This window comes from Berghia stephanieae, chromosome 14, assembly GCF_034508935.2.
Source record: "Berghia stephanieae isolate SIO BIC M18660-M18661 chromosome 14, UCSD_Bste_1.3, whole genome shotgun sequence".
NCBI lineage: Eukaryota > Metazoa > Mollusca > Gastropoda > Nudibranchia > Aeolidiidae > Berghia > Berghia stephanieae.
The window spans coordinates 25,881,919-25,901,842 of NC_088373.1; the positions used below are offsets into that span (position 1 = coordinate 25,881,919).

Genomic DNA, 19,924 nt, shown 5'->3' on the forward strand with positions numbered 1-19,924 from the left:
TAAATTTATGTTCTCAGACACAAAAACATTGATGTCATCTTAACCGCTGATATTTTCTTTCTTTTTCACCTACTTTCTGATTTTAAAAAAAGATGGAAAATTTTGTTTTTTTCATGCAAAACTTACGGTTCACGAAATCTGCTTCAACACCTGCTGCCATTTTGTAACATTTTAAGAGTGGCCCTAATTTTGACACCCTCCAGGAAAAGTCTTGTGTGTATTTGAGAATTAGATACTTCTGATTTGTTAATATTAAGTATCCTTTTATTCCAGATACCTTTTCTGTTCAATCTATGTCATATGTCTTGCATTTCAGTTCTGAATCTAATCAAAGGTTGACTAAAACACACTGTTTAACATAAGTGCATATCTAATGAGGGGTGATGTCATTTCAACACACATTTTCCGGTGTTCAGAGCTATTATAATTTCTATTTATCAATGCATATCTGTAAATGTGAACCACTGCCTCTATTCAATGTTCTGCAGAATGAAACGAGTTCTAAAGTTGAATTTAAAAGAAAAGCCGATGACAGAAAAACAAAAGCTGAGCTTAGTAATCCTTTAGGGCCGCTCGGCCCATGAAGCCTGAGTGTATCCCGGTTTCTATAATGTGAATCGGACAATAGCAATGACTTGCTATCCTTTGGATACGGCACTAGTCTATCACAAATTACCTTCCACCAGATTAACCGCTACCCATCAGTGCTGGATGGACAGGGGGATCAGAATTTTTTTTGACTGCACCCGGGATCGATCACTGACCCTTTGCTTTGGAGCGAGTGCTCTACTAAATGAGCTATCGGGACTCCCAAGCCTAAAGAAGGTTATTGAAAAGTTATAATGAACTACATTCATTCTCCCCATTGGGCCTAATCAATTCAAATCAACTTTTGTGATTTCAAAATCAAAATTTGACGCCCACAACATAACACTGCATTGAGACTGAGGTTCATTAATGTATCTTCTTACAGTTAAATTTCACAGAATCCTGTGTAAAATTGTTGAATATTGTGGGCATTCGTACATATATAGAATGTGTGTGTGTGTGTGTGTGTGTGTGAGAGAGAGAGAGGGAGAGAGAGAACAAAAAGAAGTGGATGAGGAAGAAGGAGTAATACATGCTTAAGGGCAAACTATCTCATTTTATGTCATGATTTATCATTTTGGTGAGGTAAAAATATATATTGAAATAAGGCAGAGAAAAGGGCAGTGGACCTTTACCCAAGTTAGAATACGCTACTGCATGTGTAGAGCTCATGACATAGGTGTTGAAATTTGGGCCTCCATCAGAAAATACATTGCACAAATTGCGAGCGTAAATGGAGTGGTAGAACATATTGATTATATGATATTAAGGAAAAGTCATTTATCTATTCGATGGTACAAAGTGTGTGATTTGGAGAAAAAGGCTTTAATTCAAACGTTATTTCAACGTTTAAAATGCCTATATTGATGTTTTACTTGGTTTTTAAAACCAATGAGTCGCAACAAAATCAAAATTATTTTGTTTTGATCATGGGCGCCAGTTTTCCGGTTCATGCCGGAATTCCGATTTCGCGATATCTCGAAGTCAAATACCCCCGGTTTCAGTGTTTTGAGTAAAATAACCTAATAGCATCGGTTAAAAAAAAAACACCTGCAACCGGTACGATTGATCGTATTTCAGTACACGGATACGATTCCAAAGGATTTAGTACGATTTTTGTTGAAATATTTTGATTTTTTTTTTCTCAAGCATGAATGATGATGAAAATGACAGCATGTCATACATCAATTGTTGACCGTGGTTTGTTTGTTTGTTTTGTTTTTTTTGTTGACCGTGTTTCTGAATGATGCATCACAGTTAGTACTATTGTTTTCATTTCAGTTAGTTATATTTTGCCGGTTTTCACCAATATTTTTCTCATAACTTTTTGAGGATTTGCATAGAATTATGCATGAAAGCTTATTGTATACTTTAAATGGCATCAGGCCGCATTTAAGCTTTTACCACTTGTTAAATAGAAAATTTTAAGTGAAAATTAAACGTTTCCTTGTTAAAAAGTCTGATAACCCATATTGTTACATTGTCTCATTAGCGTTGTTGTATTGGAAACGTTATCAAACTAAAGCAACATACTATTTGATTTATTCTCCATTACCACGATGTTCAACGTTAAGCTCACAATGGGTGCGATCTATATTACATTTCTATGTGCTCGAGGTCATTGGTCACATTGGATTATGTGCTCAAAGTTACCCACATAGTGAAAAGTGCTCACAGATTTTGAAATATCTAACATCACGATTGGTCATTTTGTTCAGCTTGACACATGTGTATGTTTTTAACTTTTGTAAACAAAGCAGCGTGTTTACATTTGTTAAGAAATATCCAATCGTTGGACATCTACAAGTCATGTGATTGATGACTTGGTTGGACGAAAACATGAATATAGATCGCTCCCATTAACCAGTAGATTTTTGGGCCACTCAAAACATGGAATTTGTGACACGCCTTCACTCGTGCTGAGAGTGTTTATAAACAATAACGTTAATGAAGTCGACCTCACTCTCTCTCTCTCTCTGATCACTGTTATTGTTTTTATACCGCCAAATGGGTGACTAGTTATCACACGATTTTCTCGATCAGATCACGAGCGTTAAGTTTACACATAGTTTTCTCTTTTCGTTTTATTGATCAAACGGTAGAAATAACAATGAGAGGTCGATTCCTATCTCGTTACTGTTTATAAACAAATAACTATGTTTGTCCGAGCACGTATGAGGTGTGTGTCACAAATTCCATGTTTTGATTGGTCAAAGTCTACTGGTTAATTGTAACATGCAGCTCTGTTTTGTTTTTGAAAGTTCTAAATGTATAACCCATGGGTCAAGCTGAACAAAAAGACCTATTGTGATGTTGAATGTTACGAAATCTGATCGCTTTTTACCCATGAATGTGTCATTTTGAGCACGTTTTGCGATGTGACCGGTCACTTGATCGCATGGAAATATAGATCGTTCCCATTGGGCCGGTTTTTAAGGACAAGTGGCCCATCCTTTTTTTTTTTTTTCTTTTTTTTTTTAGATAAAAGTTTTGACAGATTACTACTAATACATAACAGTAACAGCGTAGACGCCGATTCGCGGAACTCCGCCTTTTAAAAAAAAGACAAACATTTACCCCATTCCTGCTGGCAGTGAGAGAGTTGATGCGTGATTGAACACCAACAGGTGCGATTTCCACACACTCCAGAACTTGGCTTGAGTATCAGAATCAGTGATAGTTTATATCATCTTAATTGCTCTAAAGAAAAAAACGGGGGGTTAATGCAGTAAAATTGGGGCTTTAAATGCGATCATTCGAAATTTTCCTCCTCTTTCACTTTTTGCCACGACCAGCACTAATTTAAAGATCATTCATTAAAAACAGAAAGAAAAGACGTCTTAACCGACGTGCACTTATTTACATGGTTACACAGTTTTGTGTGTTGGTCCGTTATACTTCCGGATGGCAATGTTATGAGCTTCTTAGCCAAGCGCATACTATCTATACATTGTACATTTATGTAGTCGGTCTTAACACACATCGGTGGCGGTGAACAGAACATGTCTTACATTTTACTTAAAAGAGTCAAGAAAGTAAACTTTTATTAGTAGAGGGAACTTAAGATTCTTATGGTCGTATTCATGAATGGCATAAACGGAATTGCAATCAACGATTTGTTTTTCGTCACATCTTAGCCACGAAAGCGATTTCATTAACATGCTACGGTCTCAAGGATAAGCGATGTCTTATTTCTGATTTATTCTTTGCTTCTTTTGTTTGTTTGTTTTGGTGCTAACAAATTATATTAACATATTTCGATAAGATAAGGCAGTCATGAGCGAGAGATATTATATTTTTGTTTTTGTTGTTATATTTTTCTCTTCTTTTTATTGGTGTTTTAGAAGAGACCTTTATTATTATTATTATTATTATTATTATTATTATTATTATTATTATTATTATTATTATTATTATTATTATTATTATTATTATTATTATTGTACCATATTTTTATTTCACTTGAGATAATCGTTTTAACGTTTCGCATAATTTTGTTTTCAGATTTGTTAAGGGATGGCTAAAATAGGCCGATTTAGGGGAAAACGCGCCCCCCCCCCCCCCCCTCGCCCAGACAGCACTAGTTATAAGTACTACACTAAACACTGACGTATTCTATCATTGACTAACTTGACTTAAAAAGAATTCCACTTTCGAATTTTTTCCGACTTTGCTGCTTCGGCCGTTCCTCTTTTTCTTTTGTCGAAGATAACGTTCTCCAATTGCCTCTGTCTTGTACCTTTTCTCTGATGTTTGATAGCTCTTCCAGTCATGTTAATCTGATTTCGTCATCGAGTTGTTTCAAATCGCTATCCAGAGTTAAAAGATGTTGCTGTTGGCCGTCCGTTCCATAGCTGGTTTGTTTCGGCCAGAGGAATGATCCTATCACGACTTACTGACTTGAAAATGAAGTTTGTAAAAAAAATAAAAAATTAATTAAAATTTTTTTTTTTAAAGTAGCAAGTCTACTTTGCATCATATTGTTTTAAAGTTTTCAGTTATGCTGTTTTTTTTTGTGTTTTTTTTTTTTAGAGTTCACTTTTGTTCTTATGTAAATCCGTTCAAAATTTCTGGAAAGACTTGTGAATATCCTTTTTTTTCTTCTTCTGGTTTTGTTTTTGTTTTCTTTGAAATTTCATGTGGCCCTGACCTTGGAGTTAGGTTGTCTTAGAGAGCTTCCCATTCGCAGTACTAGTGGTTTTCCTCGATCCGCGGAAATCCGCGATATTGTTTTGTAGTTAAGAGGGAAGAATTTCCTCCTTTCCCCAATCCGTGTACTGGCAGTGTGGTGGAACAAATATGTGCCGTTTCCCATTCTTTACTAGTCAAGAGAATCAATAATAGTTTTCATCATCTCACGTGCTCTTAAAGTGGGGGGTTGGTGCAGAAAAGAAAAATGGGGCTCAAAGTTCAAATTTCTGAATGAGCTTCCTGACCACCTCCCACAATGGGCAGGGAGGTACTTACTATGTTTTCTTATATCTGTTTTCCAACGTGCTTTCTGTCTTTGCCCTGGGATGAGATTACATGGTTTTGTCCTGGCCCTGGCTGGGAGGGAAACAGTCCAATGTATAGTTGCAGGGATGTAAATCTTTCAGAATTATTAGGATTTCCTATTTTTCAGACATTTTCTAGCTTCCCCAAACAATTTAAATATTTCTTAATACCTCACTACCAACAACTCTTGTGATAAGAGATACTGCTGTACATATAGAGAATTTATAGTGAATATCCATTTTCAATGTACTGAAACACTTAATTTACACTACTGTTGTGTCAGTTATGATTATACGTGTATTTAACCATTCAACTTATTTCCACGACAGCTTCCGAATTTTAATTCGGAAGTACTAAGGATTGATAGCGTTCGAATTTCCTAATTTTCCTAATTTTAATTCGGAACTAGATTCACATCTGTTGTGTAAACAAGGAGGGTTATTTTTAGTTTACCGGAAGCAAAACATGGGCTGCAGAATCGAAAGTAGAAGATGGTGGATATATATCGAGTATTCATGACTGAGTTCTGAGTTGTTGTTACACTTTCTTCCTAAGGCTCAATTGGAATGTATTTCTGTTTCTGTAAGTAATTCCTGTGTGTTGCAATTCATTTCAGTCATAATGAGTCTGAAGATACATTTCCCTTAGCCTTGGTCTTTATGAGAAATTTCTATGGGGTCTCATTTCTGGTTGAGACTGCCACGAACGTTTGACTGTGGTGGGGGAAAAAATCAAATTTATTTGTTCTCATTGAAAGTAAAGGGCTTTTAACACGATTCTAAACCTAATGTGGTTTTTTAATTGTAATGGACTTCTTATTGCCTTTGTTATTAGCAGAAGGGTTTGGGGCCTGAGAAAATGATAAATATCGGGAGGTGACCATCTTTCCAATCTCAAAATTGGCCTTAGTAATGATATGACTGTTGAAATTTGAGTACGAGTTTTTGTTATTGTCAGATTCATTTAGTCATTGGGGGTAATATTTTGACCTGAATATAATTTTGATATAAAAGTTTAGGTGTTGGTTTACGTGCAGTGAAAATAAGTTAAGAATTCCAAAATTCTGATTTTTTTTTCGGTATCCCAAACTAATTTAACCCTGTTTAATCCATAAAGATAAGGATAATACTAAATGGGCACTGATTTAAGCATGAACAACACCAAATAATAGTATTTCCTCCTGACAAAAAGGAGACATAAATCATTAAAATCCATCCATAAACCAAATAATTTAGATTTTATTCTGAGACTTTTCACTCAAAAGTCCTAAAAATGTTGTCACAATCACAAGGCCATTTATCACCTCATTCCTGGTGTGTCACTTGGAGTTTAGACTATTGAAATGAGCTCTCAGAATTTCAGAATTTTTTTCAACTTTGCATTTACATCCCTGTAGTTGGTTTTTGGAGATTATATATTTTTTCCCTGGTAAATCATCTCTGTTATGTATTGCATTATTTTTTTTTTTCTTTTACACATATAATGCAAATGGATTGTAAACATTTGAGCGTGTTCCTTTCAGTGGGTACATTTACTTGTGTCTGGGTGAGCCTTTAGGTAATCTGACACTAAGTACGCTGATCGCGTGCTCTTGGAATCTACATCTGTTCCCTTTTTAAACCAATTCCCCTTTGTCTTACTACTCGGGTGCTTTAATTGTAATTCTAGAACTTTTTTACTGTCCCATTTTCTTCCTTTTTACTGGCGCTGAAATTACCTTAAATGTGTTTCAAGCGCCGTAAAACCCTTGGAAAAAAAAAAGTTCAAAATATTCCTCCTTTTTCACTTTATATCACCATCAGCACTGTTTCCGAACGTTACTTATCAACATGTTTTTATTGATTAAAAAGATGCTGATTTTTAACTTTTAAATTAGGGGTAGGAGAGGAGGGGGGGGGGGGGGTGTCGTGAATCTACGAATTTTTATACTATCTCTAGTCGGCAGCGCTGCGTTACATTAGACCGAATTAACATTACCGCACTTATATATACACGTATAAACACGTCACGCTACACTGCGTCTCGCTTAGCTCGACTGGGATTTTGTTACATTCTGAAAGACACCCAATTATTAGCTTGTAATCTTTTGTGCTATTATAATTAATGATAAGACTGCCGAGTCAGCCAGAATGTATTATTAATAACAGTAGGATATGACAACCCATTCCATGGCACACTTTTTTTTTTTTTTAATTCTTTCTTTTCTTTTCTTTTTTTTTTCCCATATCCCCGAACCCCTATCTCTCCACCTTTATTCCTCCCCCCGCCCCGCCCCCTTCCCCGTGAGAGCAATGCGTAGTGTACTGCTAATCGATAATGGGAAACGACATGCCATGCGCATTTTTGCACCCCCCCCCCCCCCCCCCCTCTCCTTCCCACTCTCTCTCTTCCTCTCTTTTGGCTCGTAGCCAATCGAAACGCTTCGCCCTTCCCACGCTCTGTCATGCCTGCCGTTTTCGCTCCCATTGATGAAAAATAATTTTAATGGATCGGCGTCACATGACCAGTGGCAGTTTTCTTTTTTAAAGCCGGCTAGAATGGGGTCATTGGTGACATCAGCTGTGCAATTGTCTAAGAATAGCATCATGTTTTTTGCTTCTTCTTCTTCTTCCTCTCTCGTGTCTTCTCTTGTTGTTTATTTTATTTTTATTTGTCGTGATGAAGGCTTATTTTTTTATTATTATTGTTTCTAAGTCGCTTGCTCATCTTGCTTTGTTCGTTTTCATCCGCTGACGGACCTTGCGAAAGCTGTAGAGATTGGGGGGTTTATTGGTTATGGGCGCCAGTGTTGTGTTGTATAGCAGCATAGTAAATGCACATACTACTACTGTGTTGGTAGGTAGTGAGGACGAGGGACTAAATGGGGGGTTTCCCTTCGCGGGTCCCAGGTTTGTTACCGGGACGTGAGAGGTGAGTAATAATGCGTGTTCTCATGGTCGGTATCTTGAGCCGTGGATTAAAAAAAAAAGACGTATGTCATCTCATCGTGTGCTTTTTAAAAAAAAAAATTTTAGCGTTAACCCTCTGTGGTTCTTTTTGTTTGTTAGTTAGGTATTTAAAAATTTGTTAATTTAATTTATCATAATTTTTAAAAAATATATATTTTTTTTTCAAGTGGACAGATGGTCAGTTGATGAGTTTTCTATTCTCTTATATCTGTTTTATCGAGTTGCTTTCTATATCTGTTTTATCGAGTTGCTTTCTGTTTTTTTGGGAGTGTTTTTGTTGTCTTGGAATGGGATTGCTTGGTTTTATCCTGGCCCTGGGGTCCTTGACTGGGAGGAAAATAGTTTCCCGTTTTGTGTTAATTCTGTTTGTAAAAAAAACCATCTCTCTGTTATGTATTGTTAGTTACATAATATTCTGTTTTGGATATATTCTGTAAAGATTTGGGGTAAATTACTCTCAGTGGGATACTGTAATGGTGCACGGATGGGGCTTTTAGATGACCTTTAAGTACACGGATGGGGCTTTTAGATGACCTTTAAGTACACGGATGGGGCTTTTAGATGACCTTTAAGTACACGGATGGGGCTTTTAGATGACCTTTAAGTACACGGATGGGGTTTTGTCTTTCATCTTTCATTGTTGTTGCCTTGTACTTGTATGGTCAAGATTTAAAGCTTATCATGTGTCAAGGTCATTATCAAAGACCCACTGAGCCGTTTCATTTATTTGGCTTTACTTCCTTTCCTTTTTAAAAATTAACTATTCCTTTTTTTTTTTTTTTTTGAGGTACTTGTGTGTCTGATGGCTGAGGTATAATTAATACTTAATTTTACCGCTGCCTACTGTTTCCCCATCCAATTGTGCTCACCCACTCACTCTTTTTACACCCCCCCCCCCCAACTGAGTACACAATGGCAAATTATGGAATAATCAAAAATTGGGATGCTATGTTAGACCTGCCAACACGTAGGATTTCGCGCATATAGTTACAATTTTTTGACCTAAGTAGGTGGATACGATTCCAAAGGATTTAGTGCGATTTTTTTGTTGTTGTATTGAATTTTAATACATCGACTGTTGACCGCATTTCTGAATGATGCATCACATTTTAAATTTATAATTATCATTTTAGTTAGTTATATAACGCCTATTTTCACTAATATTTTTATCCTACCATTATGAGGGTTTGCATTGAATTATGCATGTAATCTAAGTTTATTTTATAATCTAGATGGCCTCAGGCCACATTTAAGCTTTTGCTACGTGTTAAATAAAATTTTAATCGAAAATTTAATTGAACTAACATATTTGACAATGGGGCCTTCAATTTAAAACTGTGTTGCTAACAAGCTTAAACATCAATTGATTATTTTCCTTTATGAAAATAATAATGATTCAATTTTGATTAGACAAATTGTAAGGATAATTTTACCAAGTGGGCAACTTTAGTTATGCTGTTTTGTTCAAAATGAATTCACTACTTATACTAATTTAAAATGCTCAAACCAGCTAATGTGGTAGTTATTAGAGATTTGCTGCGAATGAGTGTTTGAATGATAAAGATCAGAATTAATTTTGATTTAGGTTTGGTGTTGGCTAAAGATTTACTATAGTGCACACTTTTTTTTTTCCACACATGAGGAGAAAATATCCTTTTTTTTCTCTCTAAAAAACACACTTTTTTTTTGGTCATAGAATAGACTTCATTCTGGGAAGGTTGGCAGGTCTGCTCATGTCATATGCCATATTCTACAATTGTGGATTATGCTTCTTTTTTATTATTTTTTACTGTCCTCACGAAGTGGGCATTTGCTGTTATTTGTTTTCCAAATTCCTTTCTGTCTTTGATTTGTCTTGGAATGAGATTTCTTACTTTGTTTTGTCACGGCCCGAGTCCTTGGCTTGAGGGAAACAGTCAAATGTATAGTTTTGGGAGATGATATTTTTTTCCCTTGTAAATCGTCTCTCTGTAATGTACTGCTATATTTGTTCTGTAGATATTTGATATTTTCCTCTTTGTGGGATCCTTTGCTAATGTCAGGCTGACACGTTTAGGTGGTCTCTATGTACACTAATACTGATAGTGTGCTATTGAAATCTACATCTGTTCCCTGTTGGAACCATTCCCCTTTCTCTTACTTTTTCTTGTGTCATTTTTAAAAAATTGTTTATCTTGAACATTGTTTTTTTTTTTTTTTTTGACTCTTTCATTTTATTGGCGATGAAATGACCAAAATGTATCGCAAGTGCCATAAAACCATTGGAAACAATGCACTAAATAAAACCTCTTTTTCACATTATCACCCTAAAAATTCCGTCCTTAAAATGTTGTCGCAGCTTTACCCTTAGGCTATCTATCATAGTTTGCACAAGACCACATCATCATCATCATCATTACCGGTACACTTCATTAGTGATACCACACATCCACCGCTATTACTAGTACCATTATTGTCATATAACAAAAAAAACAAACAAACCAATCGTCATTGCCACCGTCATCCAAAATAGCAAGAACAGCAGGTTATCCTAAACGCTAAAACTACTCTGTTGTCTTCTGGCACTTTCCTACTCATTTCATTTCTTGTTATTTATCAACATAAGTGCCTGCTCAACTCACTTTTCTGAGTTTAAATTCACCCATAAAACCTGGGTGGGGTTCCTGACCTCCCATAGTGGACAGGGAGGTACTTACTGTGTCTTCTATCCCCCTATATCTGTTTTCCAACTTGCTTTCAGTCTTTGTCTTGGAATGAGATTACTTGGTTTTGTCCTAGCCATGGTCGATACCTTGCCTGGGAGGGAAACAGTCAAAGGTATAGTTAGTTTTGAGAGATGATATTTTTTTCCTTGTAAATCATCTCTCTGTTATGTACTGTGTTATGTTTCTTTATATTATGTATGATTTGTAAAACATTTGAGTGTATTCCTCTTAATGGGAACCTGTGCTTGTGTCTGGATGAGGCTTTCAGTGATCTCAAACTAAGTACACTGATAGTGTGCTTTGGAATCTACATATTCTGTTTCCTATTTGAATCAATTCCCCTTTGTCTTACCTTTTCCTGTGTGCTTTACTTGTAATTCTAGAACTTTTCATTGTCCCATTGTCTTCCTATTTACTGGCGCTGATATGACCTCAATGTGTTGCAAGCGCCGTAAAACCCTCAAAAACAAAACAAACACCCATAAAACTACTTCTTGTTCAGACAGGACATGTTCACCCTAATCACTAAAACTACTTCTAGTACTTTCATTTGCACTCACCTGCAGACGTGATCACCAGACAGACTTTGATCATTGATGGCTCAACAGGTTTGTCTTGATCTATGTTGATTTCCGCAAGTCGTATGATAATTGAAATTTATGACTGTCTATTTGTAATAGCCTCTATTTTCACAACTACTTTGGCTTTCTTGACTTATCACCGATCGCCTCCTAATCTTCGGACTGGGGCGCTTTGGCAGCTTCTCTGATTTGTTGAGTGAGTTCTTTCCACTGATGAAGGTCCTCTGTGATGGATCTCAGGTGTTCTAAATCCTTTTCACATCTCAGTTCTTGTGTGTCATCAAGGCGCTGGTTGTATTTATCATAGTGTATTTGCTGTTGTGGTTCTGCTTTTATACTTATGTCCGCTTGGTGTAATAAATAGCGCCATTGCCTTATAAGCTGGAATATTTCTGTCTCTTCTTAAAATATGCCCAAATAGTCTCTATCTTTGTTTCCAAAATTTGAATCGATAGCGATGTTTCTTCGCATTTTATGTACAGCGATTTGTTACTTATTTTGGTTGGGAAGTGGATATTTAGAATTCTCCGGATCTGTTTCCGATGATATTTTATCTTCTTCGCTTTTTGTTAATGCCCATGTTTCCACTACTACTGTAAATCTTAATTAATATAACGATGCAACTCTTTTCTATGTTCCAGGTCTTGGAGACCAATCAGCACAATGCCCTTGTGTCACAGATCAATCGTAACCACAACCATACCATCACCATCATCGTTGCCAGCAGCAGTAGCCACTGGCCCCTAACTCTCTGGTAAGCACCACCAGAGTGGCAAGAGAGGGGGGAGGGGCCACAGCAGCATGTCAGATCCCCCTCGTCATCATCACCACCACCAAGAAATTAATCACCACGCTCAGCATCACCACCACCAACAGCAACATTCTCAACATCACCCTCCTTCTCAGCAACACCAGAGCCTTCAACAGCAACAACAGTCGTCGTTATCGGATGTTTTGGCCATGCAAACCAAGGTTCCAAACTCGTTTAGGGACTCGTCAGTGGCACCACTGCGGAAACTAAGCGTAGACTTAATCAAGACATATAAACATATCAACGAGGTGAGAAGTTGTTCGTTATTATATAAAGTTTGGTGTATGAAACTGATTAAAAGGTTGTTTTCATGTCAAATGTCATGAAATAATTTTTTTTTTTTTAATTGAACATTTTCACCAGACATTTTGAAACCAGACAATAGCAATTACTTGCTATCCTTTCAATAGGATACTAGTCTTTCACAAAGTACTTTCTAATAGACCCAATTACCCATTCACTGCTGGGTAGACAGGGGGATCAGAAAAAAATCTCAACTGCACCCGGGATCGATCTCAGTCTCAGTCCCTTTGCAATGAAGCGAGTGCTCTACCAACTGAGCTATTGGGACCCCCATTTTCAATTATATTATATATTATTTCTTCACATTCATCGTGCTCCATGTGCTTTCTTTAATTTCTCCCTTCTACACTGCATCTGTGAAATAAATGTTGTGTTTCATGCAGTACTGGCTGGCACTCGTAGATGTGTTACAACCTTTAGTCAGGTACTCTTCCACACCTAAGTCAAGTCATACCAGACTGAGGTAGTTGATAATCAATGCTATTTCCTTTTTTTTTTTTTAATGATGCATTTAATTCTCAGAACATGAAACAAAACTCTCTCTCTCTCTCTCTCTCTCTCTCTCTCTCTCTCTCTCTCTCTCTCTCTCTCTCTCTCTCTCTCTCTCTCTTTCTGTCTCTGTGAGTGTGTGTGTGTATTTGTGTATAAAGGGTTAATTATTACTTCTTTCTTGAGGTTAAAGAGAAATAACATCTAATTTCTGCCAGTAAATGTTAATTAAGGATGAAATTCGATTGGTGTTCACCAGGTATACTATGCCAAGAAAAAGCGGAGAGCCGTGGGAGCTTCACAGGGAGATGAAAGCGGCAACAAGAAGGGTAAAGTCAACGCCCACATCTACAACGACGGCTACGATGACGCCAATCACGATTACATTATCAACCCAGGGGAGAAATGGCTGGAGAAATACGAGATTGACTCTCTCATAGGAAAGGGGTCCTTTGGTCAGGTGGGTTGATAATAATAATAAATGATCTTTTGACGTTCTACCTGTATAGATTTATTTCATCCAAGATTGGCAATTTTCCGTATATTTACGGAATTCAGAATGTTAGAAACTCTCACTATAATCTCCAATCACCTGCTAAATGGAAAAACAGTAAGCATATAATGCCGAATCTTACGAATTTTTTGTGATTTTACGAATTTTAGACAAATTTCATGGCCAAATACGAATTTTTATGGAAAATTACAAATTTTTAATTCTTAGTAATGCTTAAATAATAATAATAATAATAATAATAATAATAATAATAATAATAATAATAATAATAATAATAATAATAATGATAATAATAATAATAATAATAATAATAATAATAAATAATAATAATAATAATAATAAGAAGAAGAAGAAGTAGAAGGAGAACAACTACTACTACTACTACTACTACTACTACTACTACTACTACTACTACTACTACTACTACTACTACTACTACTATTACTACTACTACTACTACTACTACTACTACTACTACTACTACTACTACTATTACTACTACTACTACTACTTCTACTTCTAATAATAATAATAATAATATGGTTGTTCATACACAATTTAAGAAATTACGAATTTCCTTGTCGAATTACTAAAAATTGACATAAAAATTACTAAATTTGAAGTTATCAATTTGGCAAGTACTTAACGTCTTTTTACTGGAGTTTAGCACTCAGAAAGGTGTATGTCAATATATTTACATAAAAGTTTAGTAACTATTAGCCTCCTGAATTGTCATCCGTGTTAATCCTCATTGAAAGCTTGGTAGATTTATTTATTTATTTATTGTTTTGTGTATTTTATAATTATACACTGAAAATAAAATTTAAAAATTCTGAAGTTTACAATAACAGACCTGTCTTCGTAGAACTACAAATTTTCGGCTTCACACTGACAATTATATAAAGCTCTTTAGTTCAATAAACTTCACAGAGTTTTGTTGCCTGAGCTAGTCTGTAAAGGAGCGATAAGCATTACATATATTAAGGACAAATCGGTGATTTTAAAAACAGTTTTAGTCTCTACTATGTTAGTATACCTTAAAATTAGGAATTTTTTCAATTTCATATAGGCAGGTCTGCAGTAATATGTAGTAAATTTTCCATCTTTGAATTTGAAACAAGATTAATTTAACTTGGAATTGTTTCATTTTTCAGGTTGTCAAGGCCTATGACTTTGTGGAGCAGGAACACGTGGCCATCAAGATTATCAAGAACAAGAAACCTTTCCTCAACCAAGCCCAGATAGAGGTCAAATTGTTAGAGTTGATGAACAATAATGATCGCGAAAATAAATACTATATTGGTAAGTGTTAGGGTGCAAGTCAAGTTAGGTTGTCCTATGGCTCAGTTCCAGATGGAGCACTTCCGTCACAAGCAAAGGCACCAAAATTGATCTTGCATGAACTCTTTTAAAAAAATTTTATGAGCGCCATGTCCGCGCTGTCAGGAGTGATTGGGTAGCTGAGTCTGTTAGATCTGTCAGACAGCACTTTGCTATATGGGCCATTTACAATTTTTTGGCCATAACATGAAAAGGGAGATTTGATACCAATCAACTTTGACAATATTGCAACTTAAATTAAGTGTTAAGCTTCTCGTACAAGCTCACAACTAAATAATGATTACGACAATGGCACTCACCTTTCTATTTTATTTTAAGAATATTTTTGTGTTAAACTGTATTTTGCTTGAAATTTCTATTTCACTCCACAACGCTCTTTTTGTACAAGAGGTGTCGAAAGGCCGTTTTTGTGAAGCCTGACACAAAATTACTCCAATGATCAGTTATTTGAAGAATACCAGTTAAATACTGTGAAATAAATCAAAAACTGGCAATCTAGATCCAGTAATATAAAAGAAATAGTTTTTTACCTTGTTCAAAAAACGTGTGGACAGAGAATTTACATTTTTCTACACTTTTCGAGCCTTAACTAAGCTATAAGATCTTTAATTATAGTGCTAGATCGTCAGTGTTTTGGTCTATTTTGCATTATTAACCCAAAATAACTTATTGGGACTTAGTATTGGGATTATTTTTAAAGCGAACATCACAACAATGACCCTTTCGCACATCCTTGTATATATTATTTTTGGTACTTGTTAAATTAACCCCCTCCCCGCCCCCTGTTCCCTTTAAAAAATTTTTTTTTTTCACAGTGCGTTTGAAAAGACACTTCATGTTTCGTAACCACTTGTGCCTTGTCTTTGAGCTCCTGTCCTACAACCTGTACGACTTGTTGCGCAACACCAGCTTCCGGGGTGTGTCCCTCAACCTGACCCGCAAGTTTGCTCAGCAGCTGTGCACAGCACTCCTGTTCCTGGCCACCCCAGAGTTGAACATCATCCACTGTGATCTGAAGCCAGAGAACATTCTTCTGTGCAACCCCAAACGAAGTGCCATCAAGATCGTGGATTTTGGTAGCTCGTGTCAGATTGGACAACGGGTAAGTTAATGAATTTTGTATACACTCCGGAATGTGTATTTAAGTCACAGAACATGAAACAAGCTCTCTCTCTCTCTCTCTCTCTCTCTCTCTCTCTCTCTCTCTCTCTCTCTCTCTCTCTCTCTCTCTCTCTCTCTCTCTCTCTCTCTCTCTCTCTCTCTCTCTCTCTTTTACTTTTTTATTCAAATTGCAAAAATTTTCACCAATCATCCCTGCTCTCCCTCCCCTTCCCCTCTCCATTCCTTTTTCTGATTGTGTTTTTTTTTCTTTTTCTTCCCCTTCCTCTTGTGTGACCAGATATACCAATACATTCAGTCTCGGTTCTATCGGTCTCCTGAAGTCCTTCTGGGTATCCCCTACGACCTGGCCATTGACATGTGGAGTCTAGGTTGCATCCTGGTTGAGATGCACACAGGAGAGCCGCTCTTCGCTGGATCTAATGAGGTTTGCAATCAAATTCAAGTCAAATGCAGTCAGTTTAGCAAATAAAAAAAATTAAAAAGACAATATATAGCTTAAATACAGCTGTAAATAAAACCAAACAGACTTACCATACAAGTAACATTTTGAGCTTGAATTGCTCACAAACCTAGCAGAAAAATCATACGAGAGATGCTGAATGTCTAGTCTAGTTATTTCAGATGTTTCCAATTTTTTTTTCACACCTCAATTGGATTCAATAGTCTGATGTCACGTCGCCCAGCAACGGCGAGCAGCATGGTTCTAAACAAAGAAAATCGGTACTTTTTATTTGTCATGCTGGCTAGAACTTTTCATATATCATGTGATCAGAATATTTAAAAGTCAAAACAAGATCATATTTATAATGATTTTCTCCTCTGGATACACTTTTATGCTCGTCTGAGAAATATTTCATAAGGGTGTCCGCCATTGTTCCGATAGTTTAGAGCCAGTTACTAAGTTACCATGCGTCATTACGGGGGAAGTGACGTCACGACTGTTGAAGCGTATTTACATCTGGAAAGCTACGAGCAACATGGAGAAGAATTAAAGAAGCTGATATACAGAGAAGTGATAAGACATGGAACGAGATAAAAAAGTTAGCTCAGGATAGAGAAGGATGGAAACTGTCTGTGGCCTATACCCTGACCCAGGTTGAAAAAGGCAATGATGATGATGATGAATTTACACCTTTATCGTCTCCAAGAAGGGATTGAAGGTCCTTTGTCGTCCCAAGACAAATGATATTGGAATAGGATTTAATAGTCTGATGTCGCGTCCGCCCAACAAACCAGCAGCTTGGTTCTAAACAAAAAAGAATCTGTACTTTTTATTCTTTATGCTAGCTAGGAACTTTTTCACATGTCATGCGATAAGAATGTATAAACGTGAAAACAGGATCGGATTTATAATGTTTTTCTCCTCTGGATACACTTTTATGATTGTTGGAGAAGTATTTCATAAGGGCATCCGCCATTGTTCCGATTTAGAACCAGTTTCCGAGTTACTTACTACGTGTGATTACGTGGGAAGTGATGTCACGACCTTTGAATCCTATTGATACAACAAAGGCCCCATACATTACAAAGGAAAGGAGAGAGTTAAGACAGATGTTTATATTTTCTCATTTACAAAGCTATGTGGTCTAGTGGTATGACACTCGCTTTCAGATCTGAAGACCCTAGGTTCGAGCCTCGCTCGGCACATAGTTGAGTCCTTGGAAAAGGCTCTTTACTCATATTTTCTCACAGTACTCAGATTTATTTAGACAATTGGTTTTGCTCATTGGAAATTTAATTTTTGTCTTTTCCTTCACCAATTTGCAGTTTGATCAGATGATGAAGATTGTCGAGGTGCTGGGCTTGCCCCCGAAACATATCCTAGACCAGGCACAGAAGACGCGGAAATACTTTGACTTGTTACCTGATGGGAGCTACGTGCCCCGCAAGTCCAAGGACAACAAAAAGGTGAGACAGTCAGATTTCTTCACTCTTTCACAGAACTAGTCTTTCAAAGCCGTTTACTTAGCCCATGCCGCCGGAGGTTTATCCTGCTTTTTGTAGCTTGAAACTGACAATATTAATTGCTTGCTACCCTTACACTAGTCTTTTGCAAAGTACTTTCAGCTTGATCTTACAGATCCAGCTACCCAATCACTGCTGGGTGGAGAGGGGGTTTGGGAAAAAATCTTGACTTCATCCAGGTTTGATGAGATGGCAATAAACAGAATTTATTCTTTTTAAAAATTAGGTTTTGGGGGTCAAGATTATTAGGTACAGCCCATGTTAAATTTTTGACAATAAGCACAGAGAGTTACTGGCAGATCTAAATTCTAAATTCTAAAACTTTTTTACTAATATACAAGTAATTTGCAAACTTTTAAAATAGTTTTCAAAGATACTGAGTTCAGCTATAATAAGGTTGAATATAAAGATAGATTGGATCTCTTAATTTTACAGGTTTTTAATTCTGGAAAAAAAAATATATTTTTAATTAAAAAAAATTTTTTTTTGGTGGAGCTTCAACAATAGTTTTTTTCCCCCAACCTATTCCTTTAATCAAACTTCTGTTTTAATTTTAATTTTTTTCTAACATCCATACAGTACAAAGCCCCTCATTCTCGGAAACTTCATGACATAATCGGTGCAGAGACGGGTGGACCCGGAGGTCGAAGGGCGGGTGAAGTGGGTCACGGGGTGGCCGATTACCTCAAGTTCAAGGACTTGATACTTCGGATGTTTGAATACGATCCCAAAGTGCGGATAACACCTTACTATGCCTTACAGCACAACTTCTTCAAAAAGACCTCGGACGAGAGCACAAACACGAGTAACAGTACATCCACTAGCCCTGCTATGGAGACCAGCGCAGGCAGTCCTGCAGGTTGGTATCATTTTAGTTTCATTTTTGGTTTTATATATATAAAGAATTATGGGATGGGATTTTTAATTTACTATGTTTTCTCACCTGTCTCTTATACCCTAAGTCATTGTTTATGGTATTTTTTTTGTTTTTGTTGAAGGACCCCTTTCAAGTTTTTTTTTTTATTTATTCTCGCTCTCTTTCTCTCTCTCTCTCTCTCTCTCTCTCTCTCTCTCTCTCTCTCTCTCTCTCTCTCTCTCTCTCTCTGTCTTCTCTCTCTCTCTCTCTCTCTCTCTCTCTCTCTCTCTCTCTCTCTCTCTCTCTCTCTCTCTCTCTCTCACACACACACAGTTTTAGAAAAAAAAGGAGTTTTTTTGGACACAGAACAGGATTTTTTGAATTATTGATTTCACCTGCGCAATGTTTATCTTAGCAGAACGGGACGGGACATCTCATATAAAATGTTAAGGTATATTTTTAAATGATAAGATTTTTTTGGGGGGGGGGGGGGGGGGGGGGGGGGGATCTCCTGTCCAAATTGAAATGTGTGTTTATTTATTCCTGGTTTGTTTGTTCGTTTATTTAAAAAAAAAAAACCAACCTTATTTATTTATTTTGTGTCTATTTATTTGTTTTCGTGCTACCCAAGCAGACTTAGATTATTTGGGATTTGTTCATCGTTATATACTGGACTGGAACAGAACATTTTGAAAAAAAAAAAAACATTATTTATACTCAGGGGTTCATATTTTATAATTTAAAAAATCGAAAAGAAAAAAAATAAATAAACTAAAAAGAAATGAGAGGGATTGTTGTCACAAAACCTTTCCTTCTATTTTTTTTTTGTTTCAAGTCATTTGTCGACTAATGAATACAGGTGCCTAAATTAGTCAATAAAATGGAGATAAAGATAAAACTCATTCATGAGTCAGATTTACTACCTTTATCTTTATCTCCATTTGTCCACTACAGCATTTCAGTTAAAACAGACCTACTACTACTACTATGAATAATTCATAGAATTGCGAAATTTTGGCTCCAATTTTAGAACTTGATGAGTATCTCTTAGTGTTTAAAACTTATTGGAAATGAAAGTTATTGCCAGACTGGATAATTTTAATTATTTTGAAGTATTTTTTATTTATACTTTTTGTGGGTAAATTATTGATTTTGTAATGTTAATATCAAATTAAAGAAATTAAGGAGCAGGTACCAGTATAAG

The 19,924-nt window shown here is 36.3% G+C and overlaps 1 protein-coding gene across 2 annotated transcripts in view; it reads left to right on the forward strand.

The window, feature by feature from the left end:
• Nucleotides 1–19,924, forward strand: part of LOC144959632 (uncharacterized) — a 34,151-nt gene that overhangs the window by 8,182 nt on the left and 6,045 nt on the right. For both annotated transcript variants that reach the window (XM_078892283.1, XM_078892284.1), the window contains exons 2-8: nucleotides 11,961–12,378; nucleotides 13,182–13,382; nucleotides 14,591–14,738; nucleotides 15,593–15,879; nucleotides 16,177–16,323; nucleotides 17,667–17,807; nucleotides 18,444–18,723. In XM_078892283.1, coding sequence (XP_078748409.1) covers nucleotides 12,121–12,378; nucleotides 13,182–13,382; nucleotides 14,591–14,738; nucleotides 15,593–15,879; nucleotides 16,177–16,323; nucleotides 17,667–17,807; nucleotides 18,444–18,723 — 1,462 coding nt within the window. In that variant the 5' untranslated portion in view covers nucleotides 11,961–12,120. The remainder of the gene's footprint in view (nucleotides 1–11,960; nucleotides 12,379–13,181; nucleotides 13,383–14,590; nucleotides 14,739–15,592; nucleotides 15,880–16,176; nucleotides 16,324–17,666; nucleotides 17,808–18,443; nucleotides 18,724–19,924) is intronic.